Genomic DNA, 23618 nt, shown 5'->3' with positions numbered 1-23618 from the left:
CTGTTAGCTGTACTGATTCTACCAAGACTGGATTAATTTTCTACATCTCACGGGGATAGGTGATCAGCTCCTCTTAACGTGTATTTTACTCCATCAAGATCCTGTGCCTGCCTTTGAGTGTCTAGCACCACATGCCCCAAACTGTGGTAATTCCAGTGAACGATTTGTGCCACATTAACTAGTAATCTGAAAATCTACTTGTGAAAAAGCCAGTTGCACAACTAGCTGGTGATGTATAAAGGGAGACTGAGGAAGTACAATCCTGGTAACTGTACAAAATTGAAAGACAGCCACATGTTAATTTTGCATGCATCAAACCCCAGAAATCTGCTATTCCTTGCATGCAGAACTTTTCCAGTCAAGTTTCAAAACTATTAGGTACTCAGGTTATACTACTTCAGGTACTGTTACCTACCTGAAATTGCCAATGCTATATGCAAAACTCTGCCCAAACACTCCTACCAGCATCAATGAAGGCTGCATACTGGGCAGAGTGCTACTCAGAAAAAAGTATTTAAAAGCCATTGTATATAATGGTATAACAACACAATACTGTTACTGCCCAAGTAAACATCACTTTTCTTTTAATTATTTGAAAAAGATTTGCATCAAATGTGATTTCCATGATATACTTATTAAGGCTAACAAATTACAAGACTTCTAGGTAAATTTTTGGATCCAGGTTTTAGAGTTCCTGATATTCGTAGTAGGCACATATGCTGATGCTTAATATCAGTGGGTTGAATACAGGTTTTAAAAAATAATTTTAGTGACAAGCTAAGAGAAAATGCTGCATTTTGCAAAATATAAATAGCTGAAGAAAAAGTATGGACATTATTAAAAATGTGCTGTATGTTTATTATCTCACTGGAGTTTTATATTGCATCAATCACTGTACACCTAAGCAAAGCACAGCTAAGGCAACATGATCACTTCACCCCATCTTTTTACTCTTCACAGGGCCCAAACATGCTACAGATCTTCAAAACTTAAAAAATGAGGCATTGCTATAGATACTGCTCCTTCATAGCCCCCAAATGACCTAGGAGACATACTGCTGTGGTCCTGCTCTCCAGGGAAGGCCATGGAAGGTTGTTCTGAGGCTATAAATCACCTATCAAATTTTAAAAGGACTGTGTTGCCCTATGATGAATTTCTTCTGATGCCGGATTATGTCTTCTATACCAGCACCAGTGACTGCAAACTCATTACAAACAACACAGCATAACACCACATGTACACAAGTGCACTTTATAAGCTACATCTCTCTCCCATCTCCCCACCAAACTGGGGAACAGTGTAAGGTTCTCCTCCTCCTCCACCTTGGATATACAAATATGTATGACTAATTGAAGACTGATTGCTGCCTTTTGAACATTTGAAAGTGTGTTTTAAATAGATTCATACTGCAAACTTCTGTTTTAATCTATAGACTTACATTTTTTGTTCTCTTTTGACACGTTTCTATCTCACTGTATCTCAGTGCGAGCCTCAGAGTGTATCTACAGTGACATCCTTAGTGTGACCAGAGCATGTGCAAACAGGCCTTAGGCAGATTGGAAGTGGCAAAGTCTGTACTGAGAAAAGTTTAGCCACGGCACTGCGCTGCTTCGTCCTGGCTCACCCAAGAAACGTCAGCAGGTAATTCATTCAAAACAAAATGTCATGTTTTTCTTTTGGAAATTGATCAGAATTTTGTTACAGTAATTTCAAATGAATGGGTTATAAAATTTTAACTGTAACAACCCCTCCATCAATTTCTGTATTTACAGATCAAAAGCACAAAAATGCAGGGAGATCGTTTTAGTTGTATTTTTGCTAGTTTCCGTCAGTTACATCTGCAGATGCTGAGTACAAAACACAGTGTTTTACACGGACAGATTTCTACCACTTTATCAACACTGAATAAGCTCATTAATTCCTTATTTGAATAAGTCCCTAAATTAATAATGATCACAGATGTAGCAGGCTTTTATTTTTACAGAAGAAATGCCACATTCAAGCATGATATGATTTTTGCAGATGCAACCCCCTGCAGGTTAAACTCACATTGCATATACTATTTAATGGTTGCGATAGCAAAACAGTGCTTCTTCTGCAACTACTTTTTAATCTTGCTTTTAGGGACTTAGTGATTAAGATATTAACATTGTGTTACAGAGTTGACATGCAATCACGCAGCACATAAAAGTAACATCCTAATGACATTTTTTCAAATTTATGTTCAACTAGAATTGATTATTAGACCGATATTCATTTGTCTTACCAGTATGGAGGAGTATAACATGACCAACCAGATTGTGAACTGGATATATATTAATCACATTCATTAACACACACCATTATGTGATAGGAAATAAGTCTACTTATACTCCCTATTGATTATAGATGTTGTTTTTAAACTTTCAATTAATGCTAATTCTGTCTGCACAGCCTCCAGAGAGTAGACAAGCAGAAAATGTAGATATATAACAAAAAGCTTGGCAAAGACAATGAGAAGATGCATTTAGAGTGAAATATCATTCTAAAAATTCTGAATATTTTATTAGATACTCACTTTGGAAATACTGTCCATGTCTCCTGAGCCTTAAATTAAAACAGATAATTATTCAATTAGTTTTGAGCTGAAACTAATCTATGATATCTATGATATTACCATATTTAAAAACACAGTTTAACAGCAATATGTTAAAACATAACCATGCTTGAACTCTCTTCCATCCCACTGTCTGTCTCAGGAAGTTTACAGTCAGTATTGAATAATGGTCGTTCTTTCTCTGTGTACACACCTAGCGCAAAAAGGATACAGTTCTGATCTGTATCAGCTCCTTCAATGGCATCTTTTAGGATGAGACAGCCTGGCACAGCTGAAAAAGGGGTATGTTCAACCTCCCTATTCTCTAGCCACGGTAGGGTACAGGGGGCACAGCTACTGCAGTTCATTTTGGGTACATACACCTGAGGGAAACATTGCTTCAGGTTGAGAAAAAAAGTAAAATCATGGATAACTAATAAAAGATAATGTTCCAGAGAAAAACAACCATCATTTTTAACTTTAGCTATCCAAAACTCCCTAGAAGACTGCTAGTGGAGTATCTCCAGGATCAGCTGGGGGGGTATTTCATCAGTGTCTCTGCCCCCAAAACCAGAAGCCTACTACTGAAATTGACTGAAATGACATCAGCTTCGGATGCAGTACAAATACTGATGATAATAATTTATTTTGGAAGAAAGTAGGTGATTCTAAGAAGAAATAGAGTAATAGAAACCAAATAAAACTCAATATAATGTGTGCAAGACTAGCAAAAAGAATTTTTCTCATATGCTGTAGCTCTCACTGGGGTGAAGCCAAGAATAAAGGAAATGTAATTTTAGGATGGATGTATCAAGAAAAGCATTTCTAGCAGTAACAGACAGTAAACAATTCTGGTCACTTATTTTCAGGGAAGACAAATTCAAACTGTAAGAGTGTCAGAGAAAAACAATCAAGAAAATGGAGTTGTGGGAGGAGACTGAAATAGCTTGGTATACTTAGCAAGGCAAATTAAAGCTGAGAAGGAATATGATTTCTCTCTATAAGTACTCCAGATACATAAACACTAGGAAGAAGAAGTGTCATTTTGTGATGGACAAATGGATAAATTTTGGTGGAAATAAGATTTCTTTCTAACCATAAAAGCTGTGAACAGATATCCAGTAGAAGGGTTGTGGGCAAAGAAGCTAGAAGTGTTCAAGATAGAGCTTGACCAATCTGTAGTTGTGATTATGTGACATAGCTGCCTACTACGGCATGGAATGAAATGCAGCAGATCTCTTCCAGTCCTACACCCCTAAAAGAACACAGGTTCCATTCTAGAAATGAAACTAACCTTAGAAAACAGTTGTAGTTAATTTGACTAAACGTGTAATTATTTTCACTACAGAAAATAGCTAACCAAATGCTAGATAGACATAGAATCCTTCTGTAACTTTCAATTGTAATTTTTCCTTTAGCTAAGAAATAATTCTCAGGCTATAAGAAGTGACAAAAAAAGATGGGATTAACTTTTATAAAGTTTTTCATTTGCTTCAAAATAATGTGCATCGTTATTAATTAAAGCAGCAACCAATTTTAGGATTGTAATATGTAATAAAAAAGGCTATAAAGTCACAAGATGGCCTTATGCAAAGTAATCTGGGAATTTCAGAGACCTGCTTTCCCAGAAGGAAGACTGTTCTGTTGCTCAGAATATGTCTGTTAAATGAGGTTTGATGGTCTGTCCTTTAAGGTTTTTTTTCCTCATCTTGTCACAGCCTTTTCCAATTTCTCCCTCGTTCTTACCTGAATATACATCTTGTCTCATAACCTCCAACTCCTGGGCTATAACTGTGGTAACTTTTCACCCACCATGGCAATATGGAACAAAAGGTGCTAACTGTAGTATGGAATTTAAGTTGGTCTGTGTCTGTGCTGGCAAGATGATAGAGCTTTTCTTCAGGGATAGAAGCAAGGGGAACTGTGGCAGCTTGGCTTGTGCATGCCCATCATATATGTAGCTTGCTTGAGTTTTTCCCCATAAAGGAAAATGCTATTTAGCAGAGTGTTGCTGGTGCCCTGTGGATGCATAAGGCCAGCTCCCAGATGTAAAAGAGAACCTTGCTGGTGGGAAATGGAGATAGAAGAGGAAAGAGATCAGAAGTCTTTGCAGACTAAGTTTCCCCTTGTTGTTGCCTGTATGACCCACACTCCTTGGTGCAGGTAGAAGTAAAGAACAGAACATGGAAGCTGTATTGCAAGTCACTGGCCTGGTGTTATGCTACAAGCACAAACAAACACAAAGTATTTATTTATCTTGCCGGTAAGGAAGAGGAAGGCTTAAATGCAATTTATTGAGTTGCAGCTTGTCACTCAAATCCCTTTCAAGTGTCTATCACCCTTCCAGCAAAGAGTAAGAAAAAAAGTTTACTAGGCTAGTCAGAGGATAAAGCAGTGCATGTTTTATAGAACTGTGAAAGGCTTCTCCCTTAGGTAGGAGTCCTTCAAAAATCATAGTGTCAAAAGTCAAACAGTACAGTCTTCTTCCTGCCTCTGCCTACCCTGACAAGAATGCATCTTCTTTCTTGGTGTGTTAAATCACTATGCCTGAAGCTGCTCATGGGGAGGGAATAATAAAACTAACACTTAAGAGGCAGAAGGCTAATGTTAGAACAAGTGACATTAGATTGTTGGGATTACAAAAGCTTAACACATAGGTCAATATATGTAATAACTTACTTCCATATACTTGGTAAGAACTTGCACCAGCATGTCACAAAGACACCTTCTCAAGTTTTCGAAAGAGGAAGAGAAGTAAGGAGAAAAGGGTCTTATGCCATCGCTTCTATATTATTGTGATGGTATAGCTTTAGAGTAGCTTTAGTCAACTGGTTTAAAATTATATTCTGTTATATAAATAACATTCAGTAATTTTCTTCCGGAGATGCATTATATATACCAATTCATATGCTTAAAAGGTATCTTAGTATTTCTTTTTGATGTATATACAGCTTTTTAGTGTCTAAAAGATTTTTACATACAGTCTTCCACATAATTCAGAGAACTAGTCATAGAAAATGGCACTGGTCATTGAAAATTCACAATGTTCATAGTATTTACTATCATTACCTAATGATCCATTCATATGATGTGAATCCATTCCACCCAGTCCACTCATAGGTCCATCTGACCCTGGCCCCATTGGAAACTATAAAAAGGATCAGACATTAAAAACTGGTGTTACTGTACAAATTTATTGTAGATAATCTAACAAAAAGAAAATATTTTTCAGAAAAAATAGCAAAGGAAAAATGCACAGCTCCATCTCTGTATGTGAAAGTGAAGTGACAGTGAAGACTGCAAAAAGTGTTATTGTTTTTGTTTACTTTTTCCAATGTTATCCTCGTGATTTTTGGAGAAACTCATCTGTATAGGCAGGCATATGACTTAGGAATGATTTATGATATACCTTAATACTTTGTGTGTGATTTTCAAATATGTTAGTGCTGACCTCACTATACTCCCATTGAAGTTGAAGATAATTTTACTACTCACTTCTATGAGTAGATGATTAATTGTTTTCAAATCCCACCCTGCCTATACTGACAGAGTACTCTGCATTACCTGCATTACCTTTGCAATATGAACAGTTTCTGTGAGATTTGAGATATTAACTTTAAATCTAGTGCAAAAACTTTAAGGCATTAGCATTATACTGCATTTGCTAAATTCACTGATTTAGCAATATCCAAATATCCAGATTCTCAAGGTCCTACTGGCCTTTTTTCAAAAGGCCCAAAACATGGACTGTAGTTCGGCAAAATATGGTAGTAATCAGAAAAGTACAACTTAACTGAAGGCATAGAAAGAAATGAGAAAAGAAACAAACTCTACGAATCTAGATTTTTGTCATTTCTAGAATTGCTGAAGTTTGCCTGAAAGAGTCACCAGTAGAGTAGTTAATGAGGCAAATACTTAAATGTTATCATTATCTTTCATTCTTAACACCCTACTTGGATGAATGGGGAAGTTTATTTCTTCTTACAGGTATTGATTCTATCACTTTTCATGGAGTGGCAGGGCAACATAACACTGGGCCACTTTGAATGGTTTGCATCAATCTCTTCAGCAGCAGAGACTTTTTTATAATGAAAGTTTAAATCCTGCAGAAGCTAATGTTTGATGGCAGCTCCTAGGATGGTCATACTGTACAGAAGTCTATTGCACTGCAGTGTGACAAACTAAGTCATCTCCAAGATTCACATGAGCATGTTTTTAAGGTCTTATCGTTGTAGAAAAATAGGCCCCAATGATTATTTTGTATGTATTGGCACGACTGATTTGAAAAGCATTAAAAGCACTAAAAAGGACATGATGGGGGTAAGCAACTTATGTGTCACCCATTAAAATGGAAAACTTAGTCATATGTCATGGAAATGTAGTAGTTTGGATAAAACAAGGCTGTAAAATTTAAAAAGATATTACTAGATTTATATTTACATTAGGTCTGTTGGGTCCAGGTGGTACTGCATTCATTAAAGTGTACATGTTGTCTCCAGAGTTGGTTGAATCTGTAATAAGAGATTATTTTAAGTGCTAATATATACCTTTCAATAAAACTATTCACCTAATACATTTCTTGTCATTTTGTTCATATTATTTCTACGCCTGAATCACTGATACACAGTGGCAATATAATGGAAGATTTCATTCCCTTGCTATCTATTTCTACCACACAACATAACTATGAAAAGAAATAATTGCAATGGTCCCTAGGTGACTACTTCTAGACTCTAGTTTTATGCTTGACTGTTAAAAGGTTTATAAATCACCAAGTATCTGTAACTATTTAATTCCTTAAACCCTTTTTCCTGGAGTTCTAAATTACTTCACTCATCTTCAATATTGTCTATAAAATAGGAGTTTCTGTCTTATAAATACTTTCTGTAATTTGTTTTCCATCTGTAATAACCGATAAATAGCTTCTAATTATACAGACTTCACGTTTGTACAGCCAATGAAAATCTTTTGTTCTCATCTGTGTCAGCCTACTAGATTTTGGATATATCTAACTATTCCGTGGAATACTGTGCAAAAGACAGTGTTAGCTGATATATCTTCATGGTACAGTGTGGTGCAATGCTTCAAAACTGGCCCAAGTCCAAAACCAACAAAATCATGTTGGCACAGTGTGATGTCTAAGCTAGTAAGTTCTGCGAAGACTTTTACTGGGCCTTACCAGACATCGACAGAGCTATATTGCTTCTTAGCCTGGGATTAGCTCACAGAACTGGAGGAGAGATATGTCCTTTTTCTCCAATCACTGTACGTGAACTTTCAAACTGGAGCACCTCCAGAGTTGAAATGCAAGGTGTAACTAACAAGACATATAGAATACAACCCACTTAACTCTCCTGGTTGAACGCAGAAGAAACCAATGCCTGCCACTAACACATGCACAAAGTCTTAATATCCCTCATCAATATTTGTAAGAAGGAGAAGGCAAAAAATGCAGCAGATCAATAGACAAATTAGGCAAAAAACCTTTCACAAGGGAACTTGACAAGAGATAGGCCATGTAACAACAAAGTTTACTGAGCAGAAAATGACCTCAGAAATGTCTACATAAATCCCTAAGGGGACCGCATATCTTTAAAAATTATAGGCAACTCTGGAAAAACAGTACTTCTATAGTGTCTGCAAAAAGAGTAAAAGAATAGCTAAGTAGCTCAATACCTAGTTCCTCTAAAAGGCCATTCCATCACTTTGAACCATGAGTTTTAAGCTTAACAACGCACAAAACACTGCTGAGCTGCAAATCTTTTTCCAAGACAAGGTGATGGGGGAATTTTGAGTCAGAACTAGTGAAAGCAAGAAAACCTAGATCAGACTGAAGTCTTGAAAGTGGGATTGCAGCCTGACTGCATGCAAGAATGTATTATCTGTGCATTCACAGGGCAGTTAAAATAATGGTCATTGACTATTCCTTTACCTTTCTGATATAGTTTTCTAAGCATTAACCGTGGTGAGTAAATAATTCCACTATATACAGAGAACTATGCATCCCTGGAACATTCAAATATACTGTCTGAAGAGGAGGGAAACCAAAAGCTTTTAGCCTAAAGTTGGAAAAAGTAAAATTAGCATATAAGAAGTTATTTTTCATGTTCGAGGAGGCAGACGATAAGTTATTTGACTACAGATCCCTTTGAATCTGGCTCTCTGGCTCTCCACAGAGAAACACATCCCTGTGTTCTATTGGCTTTTGTAAAAAATACATAGAGGTTGACTAGGCCATGGGAACATTCAGAGCTGGAAGGGTTTTTTTTCAGAGGTGAGTGAGGCTACCTTTGCAAAATTCTCAGATGGCCAACGCGTAAGTGTTTTTATACTTTGGAAAACAGAAGCCTTAAAACACCTTAGAATTTCCTTAATTGAAAATGGAAACAATTCCTCAACAGAAGCTTTATTCAGAGCGCACACAGAGAACTTACACATGACGTAACTGCAGTGCTGATTGTTTTTAAAAGTGCAGGCTCTTTATGGGTTTGTTTCTGTGTTAAAAGAGATTTTAGCCTTTAACTGCCAGCTCACATTATTTTTTTCACTAATTATATGAACAAGGAAGCCCTACTCTTTATCTCAAGCTGCATTTTTAAAGCTCTGGAATTGTATTTAATGAAGACTACAGTGGTGCAAGAAGTTTTCACAGGAAGTTAGGAAACTTCCCCTACCTTCTTGTGCTGCAAAGGACAGCAAGAACATGTAGGAAAAGGTCCCTGTTAGCTGGTGAAAGTGTGTTACAGAGACAGATGTTGGCCAAAAGGAGCCCAAATATTTACTGAATACTGTGTTACATAAGATGTAATTAGTTTCTTTTCAACACATTTCTGATGCTATCCATGGGAGAAGAGCATGCTCCCAGTCTTGCAGTTCCTCCTTCATGTCAGATACGTTGCACAACACTGATGGAGGGAGATACTTGCATCTAGCTGACCAACTCTGAGCCTTGAGAATCTAGTTAACTGTCCTGAATCCTCCCTCCTCCTTGATTCTTTAAACTTGAACAGGAATGGTGCCAGTCTTCCGGACGGCCAAATTCTCCCTGTGGCCAGAATTCCAAGGCACAGATCATGAAACTGGGAGAAACAATGCAGCAGTGAAGTGCTAGGAACAGATCACAAGCAGGACATGACAATCGTTCCTCTGGGGCCTTACTCCTCCATTGCAGGACAGAGCAGAGCAATTGTCCAGCACTATCCTGCTGTCAGTCAGATGACATAGCCAGAGGATGCAGTCATGCTTGTGATTCATATGTAGCTCAAGAGCTATACATTGATCAGGTCTATCCCATAGGATATTACAGGGGAACTTGCACAGGATTCAGAAATTTCCTGATTTCCGAACTGGTGGAATTGCCCTAAAGGATATGAACAGAAACAAATACATATTCCATCTTCTTTCTTTTTTTCTTTCTTTTTTTCCTTGCTATTGCTAAAATAATGCAAGAAAAGATGGGGTCAAGTGCCAGAGATATGAATTGCTTTGAACTACAGAGACACAGTACAATGCTTTATATCTCTGCAACATAGCAGGGAGAGAAAGAGAGTGAAAGAGCATTGAGAAAAACTGATACAGAAAGTACGAAACTAATACCTTTTCATTAGCTGCTCCTTGCTGAAAAATGTATATAAATTGGATCTATCCATTTGTCTGCATTAATAGCATAGAAAAATCTGAAAAAAAGGAATTTGTGTACTTCCTAAAACCCTTAATAATTTGCTTTTATTTTTTTCTGAGTATATTTCAATACCTGCTGGACTAGGCATGATGGGTGTTCCTGGTGGCCCTCCACCTCCCGGAGGACCCTAGAGTGGGTAGAAATTATCAGTTAGCATGAAAGGAAAAAATATACCACAGTAAAGAGTGAATACAGCACAAATGAAAAAAAAAAAAGCATCATAAATGTCATGAGTTACTCTAGTAAAAACATGCACATTTTCTGATAAGCTAACAAAACAACCCATTAAAAGATTAAGACAACGTTGTTGGTCAGCAGGCTCTGGCACAGAGTTCTGGTATATGTAGATCTAGCGATCCAAGAAGATCCATTAGTCAAGAACATTGAATCATGCCATGAGTCAGACAAGAAGGACACTTGGATAAGGGCATAAGACAATTGTATTTAATTCCCTCAACCCACTTTTGTTACCACTGGTTTTCCTCTGTCCACACATTAATGGCAGCATAACAGTGCTTGCAAAGCATAAAATAAGGAGATGTCTTATGGGTACATAAGAGACTAGTCATCTAAAGAAAGTTTTCTCTTTTAGGCAGACTCGGTATCTTGATGCCCTGGCAATCTTAATTCAGTCTTTATAATATTCTACAATTCTCTTTTATAGTATCTGTAGATATAATTCATTCACAAACTAACAACAAAGAATAAAAAAGTGTTAGGATGATGCCAGCTGCCAAATTTGGATATAGTCATATCACTTGCCTACAGCGCTAAATCATAGAAAACAAAAAACAAAAAAATTCACAGAACTTCTATTTTCTTAGTTTCAGGTATTTCTGTGTTACAAGTCTGTTTATGAATAAACATTGTACACAGACTGCTCTGGTTGTTAAACCAGCTTTTTAAGGTTCTTTAAAAATGCCTCAAACAATTTTATTCTAAACATCCTAATAGTTTAGTAAGAACTGAATCATAACTTCTTGCTTCCTACATTTGTAGATCCATTAATATTTTGAAGTAACAGGAAAAACTACCTTCTTACAGTTTGATAAAAATGTTCTAATGTCAATAAATAAACTGATCCCCCCACATTTTCCATAATAGAAACTATGGAGTTTGCTCACAAAAGAAGATTTTCATTGCTATATGACTTTCATTATATTTTACATCTTTTGTCTTATGTAAAAATAGCAGATTTATCTTTTCAAACAGAGATTTTTTTTCAATAGCACTGAATATAAAGGTTTGACTACTCCTGTATGTTTAAAAGGACATTGCTGAGATTTGCCATAATATATATTCACTGAAATATTCTGGAAGGAGGCAGAGAAGTTTTGGAATTAAACAATAGACACTGTTTCTCAATGGCCTACTAAAAATAACATTTCTTACAAAACATCTAGCAGTAATACACTAGTGAACACTATTTTCAGACAATTAAAATCAGTATTGTAGCAGCTTTCTGACTGATAGCACTCCTCCCCAGGTTCATGCAAGTAAAATATATAACACTTCAGGGGGAAGCACCCCCATCTCCCAGTCAGTGATTAACTATCAGTTGATTGTAGATAAAAGAGCAATCTTTTACCCAGTAGTAGCAGCAGCAGCAGTCAATCAACATATATACAGCTCTATGCCCTTATACATAACACCACCTACCAGTTCTTCATCTTGTGCTTCCCCTTTATTGTGAACTAAGCAAGATCACTGAGTATCCCTTTTAAAATAGGTTAGAAATAAGGCTTGCTTCACCTTGCAACCCACAGATCACGTTATACAAGTCAAGGCATAGTCACAGCTTCATTTCATACTGCCAGAAGCTCCATAGCATTTTTTCCTCTGAAATTATAATTGGATCAGTAATAAATGTGTTAAGATTGTTTTTACCAAGTGTTTGAAAGGCCTATTCAGCCCTCAGCAATGAAAAATTTCTCCATTTCTGTTGCAGAATTATAGTCTCTAAATTCAAAACGGACCTTTAGATTACATAGTCTGACCTTTTGGGTATCACAGGCTATGACATTTTATCCATGTACTTGTGCACTAAGCTTACTAACTATATTTTCCAGAATGATATCAAGAGATGTAGAAACCACTAACTGGTGATTTATTGCAAAGGCTAATTATCTGCACTATTAATATTTGCATCTAATTTTTAATTTATATTAGCTGTCATTCCTCTATTAGTAAGCTTCTTGGTATCAAGTATATTTTTCCTGAGAATGTATTTATATGCAATTAAAATAATTTCCCCAAACCTGTCTGATAAACTAATCAGACCAAGCTTTCTAAGCATGTAGTTCTACATCATGAATCCTTTGGCTGAAAAGCTGATCCCAGAGCTCCCCAGCCCATAATCTGCCCCCAAACCCTTGCTTCTGCTCCCTTTTTTGGAAGTCACTGCCCCTCAGTTTTGCTTATGTAACTGTTTGCAGGGCTGGCATTCATGTCTTCTGCTTTCCAAAAAAGTGGTGAGCCTTTCTTAAGCCTGTGAGAGTGCAGGCAAGATACGTGCCGTGCAAGCACCTGTGCTGGCAAAAGAAGTCTTCAACCCCTGGCCCACCCCAGCTGCTCCACCATTATGCCCTGCTGAAAACAGCCTCAGCTCTGCTTGCAGCTTCATGTGTCAACGTCCCTTAACCTCGTGCAGGCGAACTAAACCACTTCAGCAAGGACCCGGTTCTCCAACTGCTCACATCAACTTCAATTTTTTTGAATGAAAAGGGTTACTCATCCAAGCAAGTCCAATGGCAGACCTGATGGAGTGGTAAACTTCAACAGAAGAGTGGGGATAAGAAATTAGACAGCACTGTCCCCCTCTCTCCCCCTGTGGAGCTTGAAGCTCACAGAACACATCTGTTCAGAGGCTCAGGCATTTTCTCTGGTATTTGAATCTTTTGTGTGCCTCTTTTGCATCTTTGGATATATTTTAATTTCCCTTCAAAGTTCCAGTTAGATGCAACATTCCAGTATCAGGCTTATCATTGTCCCTGGAAAAGGTAAAATTACCTCTTTACTCTTACTCCTCCTCCTCTATATCTCTACATCCAATTATGGTGATGCCCTTTTTGTCACAATCATTCATCCCGGCTGCCTTTTGGCTTGATGTAAATATAGCAAGAGAGTCCTCCACTACAACACACACTTTACTTAGGTTTGCCTCTTTAAAATAAACTTCTACAGTGTCTCTTTTTCTAATTTCTCAGGCCTTCATGCTTCTCAAAAAACAGAATATGAAGTCAAACATTCCAAAAAATATCTTCAAAATCTGCAGTAATAACTGATCACTAATGTCTGTGGCAAAACCAACAAAGAATATTCTTCTCCCAGTAGCGAGACCTTTCCAAAGTTCTTCATTAAAATAACTGGTTTGAAGATCAGCAGATTTAGACTGTTTCCACTAAACATGTGGCAAATGAGTTCTAGAACTATGGACCCCTATGAGAAATGCAATCCTTTTAGCAGGTGACTGTCTGAATAAGAGACAAAAGAAATAGTTATTTAAATAAGACAAGGTCATCCTTGAAAACTTTATCTCAATTCAGCACTAGCTGTACAGGATCACCTCTCTGATGTAGACTGAAAGTAAAAGAAAACTGTAAGTAGCCCAGATAGATCAAAAACACTGGTATATTGCCCTCTTGGTGAAAGCCCTGCTATTTCCACATTCTGGACTAGCTTCAGGTTTTATGCTGATTTAAGCCTTACAGTGCAGTTGTCTAATCTTCAGGTGATAAAACATGAAATGTCAAAAGAAAAGTCTACTGGAACCTGACCCACAAACAGAAGTTTGGAATCCAAAAACTAGCAAACTAAAAGGACAAACGTCAAATGTCTTCAGAGGGGAGGATATAATTCTCCCCTCCGTTACATCTTGACTCCAGCACTAAACATGTGATACAACCATGAAACAATATCCCTTAGAAAGGATACATCAGAAGCACAAATAATCAAAGTACAAGAATAACAACCACACAAAAAAAACATGGTAAATGAAGAAACAAAACGTAATCTCTTGGGATACAGACAAAAACCAGCAGTATGTACTCCAACAGAAACTATTTTGTTGATAGGTAAAATGTTTTTCTGAGATTTCAGAGAGGCTATTAGCATTTTGTGCTCTTCTGAATGAGAAATCAGTATGGGATACTATTCTGAAGTGTGAACTATTTCATTCTAAAGCAGATACCAAGAAAATAAAATGATATTGACTAATCTGTAATAAACTAAGACAATGACTGTGAAATAAAGACTATGGGGAAAAAAGTGTTTTCATGTCTCCAGAAGGTAATTGTTAGAAGAAAGAATAAAAATATTCCTTCAAATGTTAGCTATGGGGACTCTTTTATATATCCTTGGTGAGAGAAAATCTTCTTCTAATTTTTCAAATACTTTTTTTTCCTCAAGAAGTTCAGAAATTCATACAATATTACATCACCAAAAAAGCTGGGGGAGTTTGTCCTTTATTACTGAATACAAGATACTGTATTGGTTAAAGAAACATATGCTGAAATAAAATACAGTACTCAGAGCAACTTTGACCAGACTGATAATGATTCTAGTAATGAACATCAACATATGCACCATAGATGGCGGACAAAACAACTAAATGCAGATCAGATGTTCTGTTCTCAATCAATACACAAGGGTTCTTCTTAACATCTGGACAACTATTTCTTTGCCTAAATAAAATGTAACACCTATTCTAATGAGCAAACACACACAAGTGTACTTACTACATAGTTCCCAGGAGATGCTGAAGAATAAGGTATCTGTGATATCAACAGAAACAAAACAGTAATTTCTTCAGCGTTGACATGGAATTCATACATAGTTACTTGCAGCCATATTTGAAAGCATGTTTGTATAATTCATTTTAAAGAGAAAGTAAAAGATTATGGGGAAAATGCTACTGTTAACAAGCACAAAAATCCTAATCAACAAGTCTCCATTGTAAATACGTTCAAGAATAAAACTTGCACTTTAGACAAAAAAAGAATTTAGTATCAAATATCTCAAATCAAAATATTTCCATTTAAGATTATTGTGTTCTGGTAGCCACTCTACTAAATCAATAGGAACAATATAATGCCCATATGTAAATGTCTGCAGGTTGAGGTCTGATATCTATTCTCTATTGTTTCATAATAAGCGATGCATGTGTACTGAATGGCCAGCATCACTCTTTGAAGATACCAAGTTACAAACTCTAGTACCAAATCTAGTCCTTGCACCCGTCACAAGAATTTTATGATTCTTACTCTGGGAACCACAATAAGCTCTGTAAAGATCTACAATCTATAGTAAAAGGTTCAGCTATAAGATTATTAAGGTAATATGCATTATAAAGTGTAAACTTTAGCAGCACATGCTTGCATTTTACTCACTGGACTTCAAAGTCATCTGGAACAGGAACTAAATTTGTTTGTTCCTATATGTACTGAACCTACATTAAAATCCAGATGATAAAAAGAAAAGCATCACTCTATTCCTTCAGCCTAGAAGATACCCATTTTATCTCTGTGCATTATTCTGTCTTTTTACAAAAGGACAGTGTCCTAATTTCATTTCAAATTCAATTGTGGCATTTGTTACAGAGCATATCTGGAGAAATCCAGTTGCCTGTGAATAATCCAGTTTTCTTCTTTATGCAATAGCCTTTGTGAAGATTCTCTCTGGAGGAGCAGGGAGCAATACCATTATAGTAGGATGGGGTAAGAATTAAGAAACTGAATTAAGAAACTACAAAATTATTTTGTAGAATAAGCATCTTAAAAGATTGTAGACAACTTGTCAGACAGCTAATTTTTACAAAGGTATCTAGTATTGGACTTCTCAATTAATTTTATAGAATGAAAACATTTTAATTTTCAGTTGAAAAATATCCTAGTGTCCATTTTAGTAGATAAGTAAGCAAACAAAAGTAGGCGGAGGAAGACTTTCAGCTCTTTTTTTTTTCCTAACTGGAATTCAGTAGAAATAAAAAATCAAAAGTGAGAACAATAAAAAGAACTGATATCCTCTGGCAAGCCAGACCCATCTTATGCAACTGTAAATGCTAGAAAGGGACACGTTTTAATACTAATGACATATGTCCATTGAAGTAAAATGAAAACTTTACCTATGGGCTTTCTGAGGAAAAAGCAGCCAATGCTCTTCATGTGGTATGCCTTACTGACTGCTTCTTTCTTTAGGCTGCTATTAAATAACCTCATTTGTAGTTATTGGAAAAAAATTCAAGAGGGTGCACTGTTTTTTACAGAAAGCATATCTAAATGGCTGGTGTCTTGTAAGCATTTGCTTTATGATTCCATGCTCCCTAATTAACAAGAACAAATGAGATTTTGTCTATGCAACATAAGTGTGCACACATTAGGGAATATCTTCTCAAGCTGGGATTTCTGTAGAGCTGACTGGTCAGAAAGCACTGACCCAACTTTTCTGCCTGGCACTGAAGGAAGCTAAAAAATATTTTAAATATAACCCAGGACAACTCTTGGTTAAGGAAATTCTGCAAATGATGTGGAGATGCAGAGGTGTTACATGGCATTAGGGTTGACAGGAACATACTATAGTGGGAAAAAAATATAAAGCAGGCCTTATAGCAACATGCTGTTTGTTGAGTGGACTGGATTTTTTTATTGTTGTTTGGTGCATAGAGAAATAACTCCTTAAATATGAGATGATATCTAATATAGTTAAATATTTACTTACAGAATTGGCATTGGTTGGGTTTGGCCAAGGTCTACCACCCCCTGGACCCCTGTAACAGAGGACAAAAGATAAGTTTACTTCAAAAAACAAAACAAAATAGAACAACCCACCTGGCTTCTGACCAATTACGAGGAAACGAATGTTTCAAAGTAATCTGTTCCCAAAGTAAGTTAGGAGACAGCTTTTTTTAATTGTAAAAAAATGTGATTATAAACTGTAACTACACCAAGTTATAATGTTATGGTAAAATTATCATTGTTGCACTACCTTCTTCATCTAACAGCTTGCAAGATGATTAAAGATCATGTATTTATTATCACAACCCTGGCCTTTATATTTAAGACATCTCAGTTCTTAACTCATTCTGTGCATTTCTGTATTTTCAGGATACTACCTGTTAGAAGTGTATCATATCAAGCCCCTCCTCCGTGACCACAGAGCCTATAATGGAGATGACAGAGTTTTGCATTCGTCTCAGAACACTTGCAAATTTTGGAAGCATCAGACCTTCTCCTATTGTGTTCTTGATAGAATGATTTGAAAGCCACTGCAAATTTGTGTCTGCTACAGTGCTTTCCTCTTGTCCAGGGAGAATTTAACTCCATGTTACATAAATGTGGCATTTTATTGAGGCACAGAAGCTTTAAAGAGAGAGAAAAACAAATTCCAAAATTCTTTAAGTTCTCATGAGGAGTGTTTTTCTTTGCACTTTGTTTGCACTTATTAAAATATTTGGAGGAAGTATCACATGTTCTGCAAAAGTCTGTTTACAGTCTGGGTCAAAGCAGAAAGGTACTAAATGCCATTTCAGTCACAGAAACTCTACTCTTGCTTACATAATTAAATACCTTCCTGAAGGACTGTAAAAACATTTATTGATTATAGATCTATAGATCTATAGAACACTGCAAGTAGACTTCAGTTTCATTAGTACAGGTAATGCTAGTTCCTTGTAAATGTTTCAATTTAAACAATTTTTTAGAAAAACAAGCCATTCTCAGTAGAAAACATGAACTTTGTACATTGTATTGCTACCATATGTATCTAAGGAGCATAACAATTATATATAAATTTACATATATCATATATTACAAATTGAAAACACGCCATTTTATCCATAGATTTTAACATACATTTAGATATGTATTTAAGAATAGTTTGCTACTTGACTAAAGCTACATTATCTCCACAGAAATCACAGAAACATGACATAGGCCATACACCCGACAAAATGGAGCTTTCAAACTTGTCTGACATTCTTCTGTTCCACCTTTTCCAAATGGGATCTTTTTGATTAAGTGGCAGTGTCCTAGCAGCAGGGACAGGAGTATAACAGGTGAAAGAAGTCTTTGATAAAGCTAACTCAGACTAAACATCAGACAGACTCTAAAAGCAGAATGGAGAAAGGGAAAAAGGAAAAACTCCTTTCCTGACAGAGGACTTCTTTTCTCACAATTCTTGCTGTTATCTTAGCTTGCTCAATTTTAACTGAGCTTGGCAGAATAGTTTGGTGGTTAGGCTTCTTCTTTTAACAGTCTTGAGGGAACTAAACCATATGGCAGGTAAAATCTCAATGTTCATAGTCATAACATATGAATAACTATAATTATTCCTGGTAGCATTAGGCATTCCTAGCTATTTATAAATAGGATGAAATCACTTTTTGAAGGCCTTGACAACGTAAAGGCAAGCAGATGACAAAACTTTTGCTCTTAAAATGGGATTTTGGCCCTACTGGCTTTAGAAAAACTTCATTACCCAGCACTGTGTACCCAGCAAGGCAGAGCGATTTAAATACAGGGAGAAAAGCAGGCTTTATTAACCAGTTCAGGCAGTTTTCTACCTAAAGCTTTACAAAACTGAAAACTATTAAGTGGGTATGTTGCCTTAGGAATTTAATCTTGAATCTTTCTTACTTTTTTGTACATTATTGATAAAACTACAAAGAAGTTGGCTAAACAATCAACTGAAATAAATAAAGTTAAAATTAAATGAATCATTTCATTTATGCTGTTAAATTATTTCTGGGAGGTTGGAAAGACAGAAATGTGGGACAGGGTCTTTTTATTAAAACTCTTCCCCTTTCAGAAAAGGCAAACATTTTTGAGTGAACCCCAGATGTATTCCTTCTCAGCTTAAATAGTTCTTCCATGAAAGCTAAAAATCTATCATTCCAACAGCTCTACATACGATATTTTGTGTGGCACATTTGTTGGAAGATACCTCCATGAAGGGTTTTAACAAGGAGTGGCAGCCACCTTATCCAGCTGTGGGAAAAGGGGAGATGAAGTGGCGAAAGGCACTCATAGTACTCATGCAAGAAATGCCAGGCGCAAGTAATTTTTGCAGACATGATGCTCAGGATAAATACTCAGCAATTTCTCTGCCGCTAAAAATTAAAGGTGAGATATTTGATGCTTTTTCTTTCTTTTCTATCATGTACAATATTTGGCTCAACTGATTTTTTCTGCGAAATCAGGAACATATGTAACAATACTGGAAGTGTGTTTTCATCCCAAAACTCTGCAGTTGCCTGTATGATATTAAGTAATACAAATCTATCTGGTAAAAAGCATCAAATTGAATAATGCCATGACTACAATGCAGATTACTATGAAGTACAGAGATATGAAAAAGCTAACTCAGATACATACTAAGGTTAGCCACAGCAACATTGAAAGCTTCATAGGGTCCATGAGAAGACTGCAACACGAATTCCTCTCAGCTTCATGGTGCTTTTGCTAAGCATGCAAGTTTTGTTTAAAGCTAAACTGGCTTAAAGCCTGCATTATCCTGCAGGCTGCACTGCAGACACTCCTAGGAGGAAGCTCACCCTTCATCTAAAAAGCTGTTGGAATTTGCAAATTTACTGGTAGTCATGGACAGCTCTAAGTATAGATTTAGAAGACTCTGTAGCAGATTCTGCTTGAAAGCCATATGGTTTACATAGAGCTGAGTGTTGTTGGCTTTTAAAGCACACACAAAAAACCTATCTGCAAATTTTTTTCAAAGCAATGCAAGCAGTGTTTTTCCCTTTTATTAAATGTTTGTTTTGGAAGCATCAATGGAGTCATAAAACATTACTGTGAACGTACCAATTCCAAAATAGAGTAATTTACAAAGGATCCACTGCTATGACTAATTACAGCTGCATTCCACTCTTAAAGTAAGTCCTATACCCTTGATCCCAGTATTTCGAAAAAATAAAATAAAGTATTTCAGTTTCCTAATGGGTGAACATATTCTACCAGGAAATTAAACATCCAGATACAGGTTTGTGAATTGAAGTTAAAAAATAAAGTGACTTTTTTTTCCAGGCATGACTGAGATATTCTTAGTGCTTTATCCAGCATTGCAGGTCACACAGGCCATTAAAAAGTGCCAGTGAAATTTAACACAGCTCCCTGAAATTTACTATTTTGTTCCCAAAGAGGGCATTTTTCCATGAAGAAATAACATCTTACTAACAACTGCTACACCAAAGTTTGGCTTAAAACCTTATAGTTAAAATAAAGTTATTTTTAAAAAGACACAGGATATATATCAGCTGTTTCAAATAGTGATCTGATACATATCAGTTAGGATGGAGCAAGCAATTATTTAGCAGTACTACATTTAAAGAGTATGTGCTCCTGGACTGAAATACTGCCTATGAGCTCTCTGGCTGGTTGTTGCCATTTTTGACAATAGAGCACACTTTTTCATTTTCAGAAAAATGTAAAATTATATTTGGCATATATTTTGCTCTTAAACAAAACAGCTTCCCTGTGAGCTTTCCCAGGAGAAAAGGCTGGATTTTAAAATGGCAACTGGTTTTGTAGAGTATACATATTTTTATATTTTAACATAGACAGAAATCCAAAAACATTGAGTACAACACAGGAAAATGTAAGAAGAAGATATGTATATGTGAAGACATATGTAAATTAATATACACTATACATAATACATGCAAGAGGAAACTCATCATCTTCCATAGAAATTTAAGTACAGTAAATGACTTACACTGGTATTTCTTAGTATCGTGCATTACACAAATCGTAAGGGATAATAGAAAGAATGAATTCTAATGCATTTGGGCCCATTTATTGCCACTGCCCATGGGTTATCCTTAGATGCACTCTGACTGATTCTGAATGCTGGAACTGCCCAGACACCAAGTCGTTATCAAGATTTCACAGTGTAAGAACTTAGTACTACCAGATTTCATGCAAAATTGACAGCACTAACTCACAGTAAGAAACCAAGCTGATGTTTAAAAAAAAAGGCTTATGCTGCCAAACCACCATTAAATCTTTATTCTCCTTTTGATGAGTATATGCCACTCTATTTATGAGAAGAAAAAAATAATCAGTTTGACAGTAAAGAAATATGTTCTGAAAAATTATTCACATAGAAGGCATGAAATAAGGGCATGGCTTACAAAGGTCTGTGACTCAGCATATAACACAGATCAGCATACGCTATAGCCTAATACTCTAGAACTAGTACTCCATACTTTCTTAAGCCTTTAAAGTCCATTATATGGCACAGGACAGTGTGAAGTCTTGTTCAAAACCAGGAAACAGTTTTGTGTTCCTGCTTGCAGCTGAACTGGAGTAAAGATGAGTTTGTAAGAAATGCAAAGGAGCACAGCATATGCCTGATAGATGCACAGATAGCTATCGTTACATCATGTGGCTCTCAGAAGAAATCATACCCTGTATCAAAGCTCATGAATTCCCCAAGTAAAGGACTGCAGTTCATGGCACCCGCTTCAACAGAACGCAGAAGTTCAAAGGAAAATGCACTTCCCACATCACTGAATTAAAAGAACACCACCGATGTATGTCTACTAAACACCAGATAAAATGTGCTTATCTAATGCTGCAATGTGGAAATATTAGTATTTCAACCCATAACCATATTCTTCTCTGCTTTCTGGAAGATGAGGAGCTCTTTTTTTTATCCAGGAACCTGTTTGCTTATCTTTTATATGTAAATTCTCATTTATGTGGATAAATACCCTCAAAATATCTTACCTATCCTGAATTTTATTTCCAGAACATTGTATTTTAGAAAGTTACATTTTCTTTTCTTATCATTAAATCTCCTTCTAAGGAAATCTATGTACTGCTTATGTTATACTCGCACTGAATTTCAAATACCTAGATATTTTCTCTACATCAATTTTATTTAAAAGAAGAAATGCCTACCCTTGGGAAGATTCCCAGAATTGTCTTGAGTCCAATATATGAGGTCTATGATAGAGTAAGACCCAACTTTAGATTTTATTTTATTTGCTTCAAGAATTCAAGGTATGTCTGGAAATCAGAAGAAATTAAGGATATGCTGGATTAGATGTTTTTCTGAAAGTATTATCTAACTCAATACCTCTTTAACTTCTTCAGGTTGGTACCTCTTTATTTGAAATGAAAATTATGATCTATTGCTTATTGTTTATTTCCTATAAAAATAAGAGTAAAAATGGTTATTTATGGTAACAAGCTTGTATAAATCTTGACTGTATTTTCTGTGTCACTCTGCTGGAAACTCATTCTTGAAAAACAAAGGTATAAAAGGAGTAAGAAAAGAAAGTGTTCTCTGCTTTAGATTGTAATAACGTTTTAGTGTCTTGACACCCTGACTGCCATACTGCCTTCTGTTATCCAAGCAGAGGTTGCAAAATGCTGATTAAGAAATGCAGGAGTAATTTACATAGAAGTAGGGTGAAGATACAAGAATGCCTTGATAATGTCTGGTCTGTATTACGCTGAAGGCAATTATAACAGCCCCTTAAAATCCGTGAATCTATTAAGAGAGAAATCTAAATAATGCAACAGGCAACTTACTTTTTTTCCAGGCTTGCTAATCTTAGAAACATCTTTGAGCCACTGAAGGATTTTTAAAAAGTGCAGAAAATTCCTCATTTTGGGCCATTTGCTATGCTAAAATCCTGTTCTTAAATGTAGTTTACTCTAGATATGGTAATTTTACATATGAAATTTTCTACATGCTCAGAAAAGCTGAGTTGTCTACAGAAGTATAAATAATAAAACACTACAATGACTAATGTAAAAATTATTTTGCAGAAAGGAAGCATACCACTCATTGCAAATTATTTAATCAGCAAAACAAGAGCATAAATGTAAACAACGTCATTTAGAAAAATACATACAAGTGAATATTCGTGACTATACTGACAAAACATTCCCAATATTTGAACTTCGACCTGTAGAAAAACCTCAGTATTTGTGCATACTTGGAGGGAAAGCAAAAGAGTCTGTAAGAGAGGCATGCAGAAGAATGCAACTGCTGTAGGTTCACCTCTTTTTAACTGCAGTTATTAGCCAAAAAAGCATGTTACTAACCAAAACATGTTCTCCCTTGTCTTATGTATCACAGATGTTACTTCTACAATGAAATAATGATTTTTCTAAATATTAGAAGATTTTATTGTTGTGCTTACATGTTCATTCCAGGCATCCCCGGGCCACCTAAAGCATTCAGTGGGGGTCTCATTGCACCTCCATAGTTCTGCAATGATAACCAAGGGTCAGACTACCACAAAACAAAAAAACAAAACCAAAGAGGAGGGGAAAAGAAAGGACAGCAGGTTAATGATATCCCTACATAACTGCTAACTGGATAGGCCAATGTAATTCATTG

At 36.1% G+C, this 23618-nt stretch overlaps 1 protein-coding gene across 3 annotated transcripts in view; it reads right to left on the bottom strand.

The window, feature by feature from the left end:
- Positions 1–23618, bottom strand: part of LOC112983671 (single-stranded DNA-binding protein 2) — a 193678-nt gene that overhangs the window by 11522 nt on the left and 158538 nt on the right. For 2 of the 3 annotated variants that reach the window (XM_064499882.1, XM_064499883.1), the window contains 7 exons: positions 23419–23486; positions 16971–17019; positions 14993–15028; positions 10329–10383; positions 7016–7086; positions 5645–5723; positions 2558–2586 (listed from right to left, as the gene is read on the bottom strand). In XM_064499882.1, coding sequence (XP_064355952.1) covers positions 2558–2586; positions 5645–5723; positions 7016–7086; positions 10329–10383; positions 14993–15028; positions 16971–17019; positions 23419–23486 — 387 coding nt within the window. The remainder of the gene's footprint in view (positions 1–2557; positions 2587–5644; positions 5724–7015; positions 7087–10328; positions 10384–14992; positions 15029–16970; positions 17020–23418; positions 23487–23618) is intronic. The other variant, XM_064499884.1, reaches the window with a different exon arrangement.

This window comes from Dromaius novaehollandiae, chromosome W, assembly GCF_036370855.1.
Source record: "Dromaius novaehollandiae isolate bDroNov1 chromosome W, bDroNov1.hap1, whole genome shotgun sequence".
In the NCBI taxonomy this organism is placed as follows: domain Eukaryota; kingdom Metazoa; phylum Chordata; class Aves; order Casuariiformes; family Dromaiidae; genus Dromaius; species Dromaius novaehollandiae.
The sequence above is the reverse complement of the archived record's forward strand: the minus strand, read 5'-3'. Positions and strand labels throughout refer to the sequence as shown.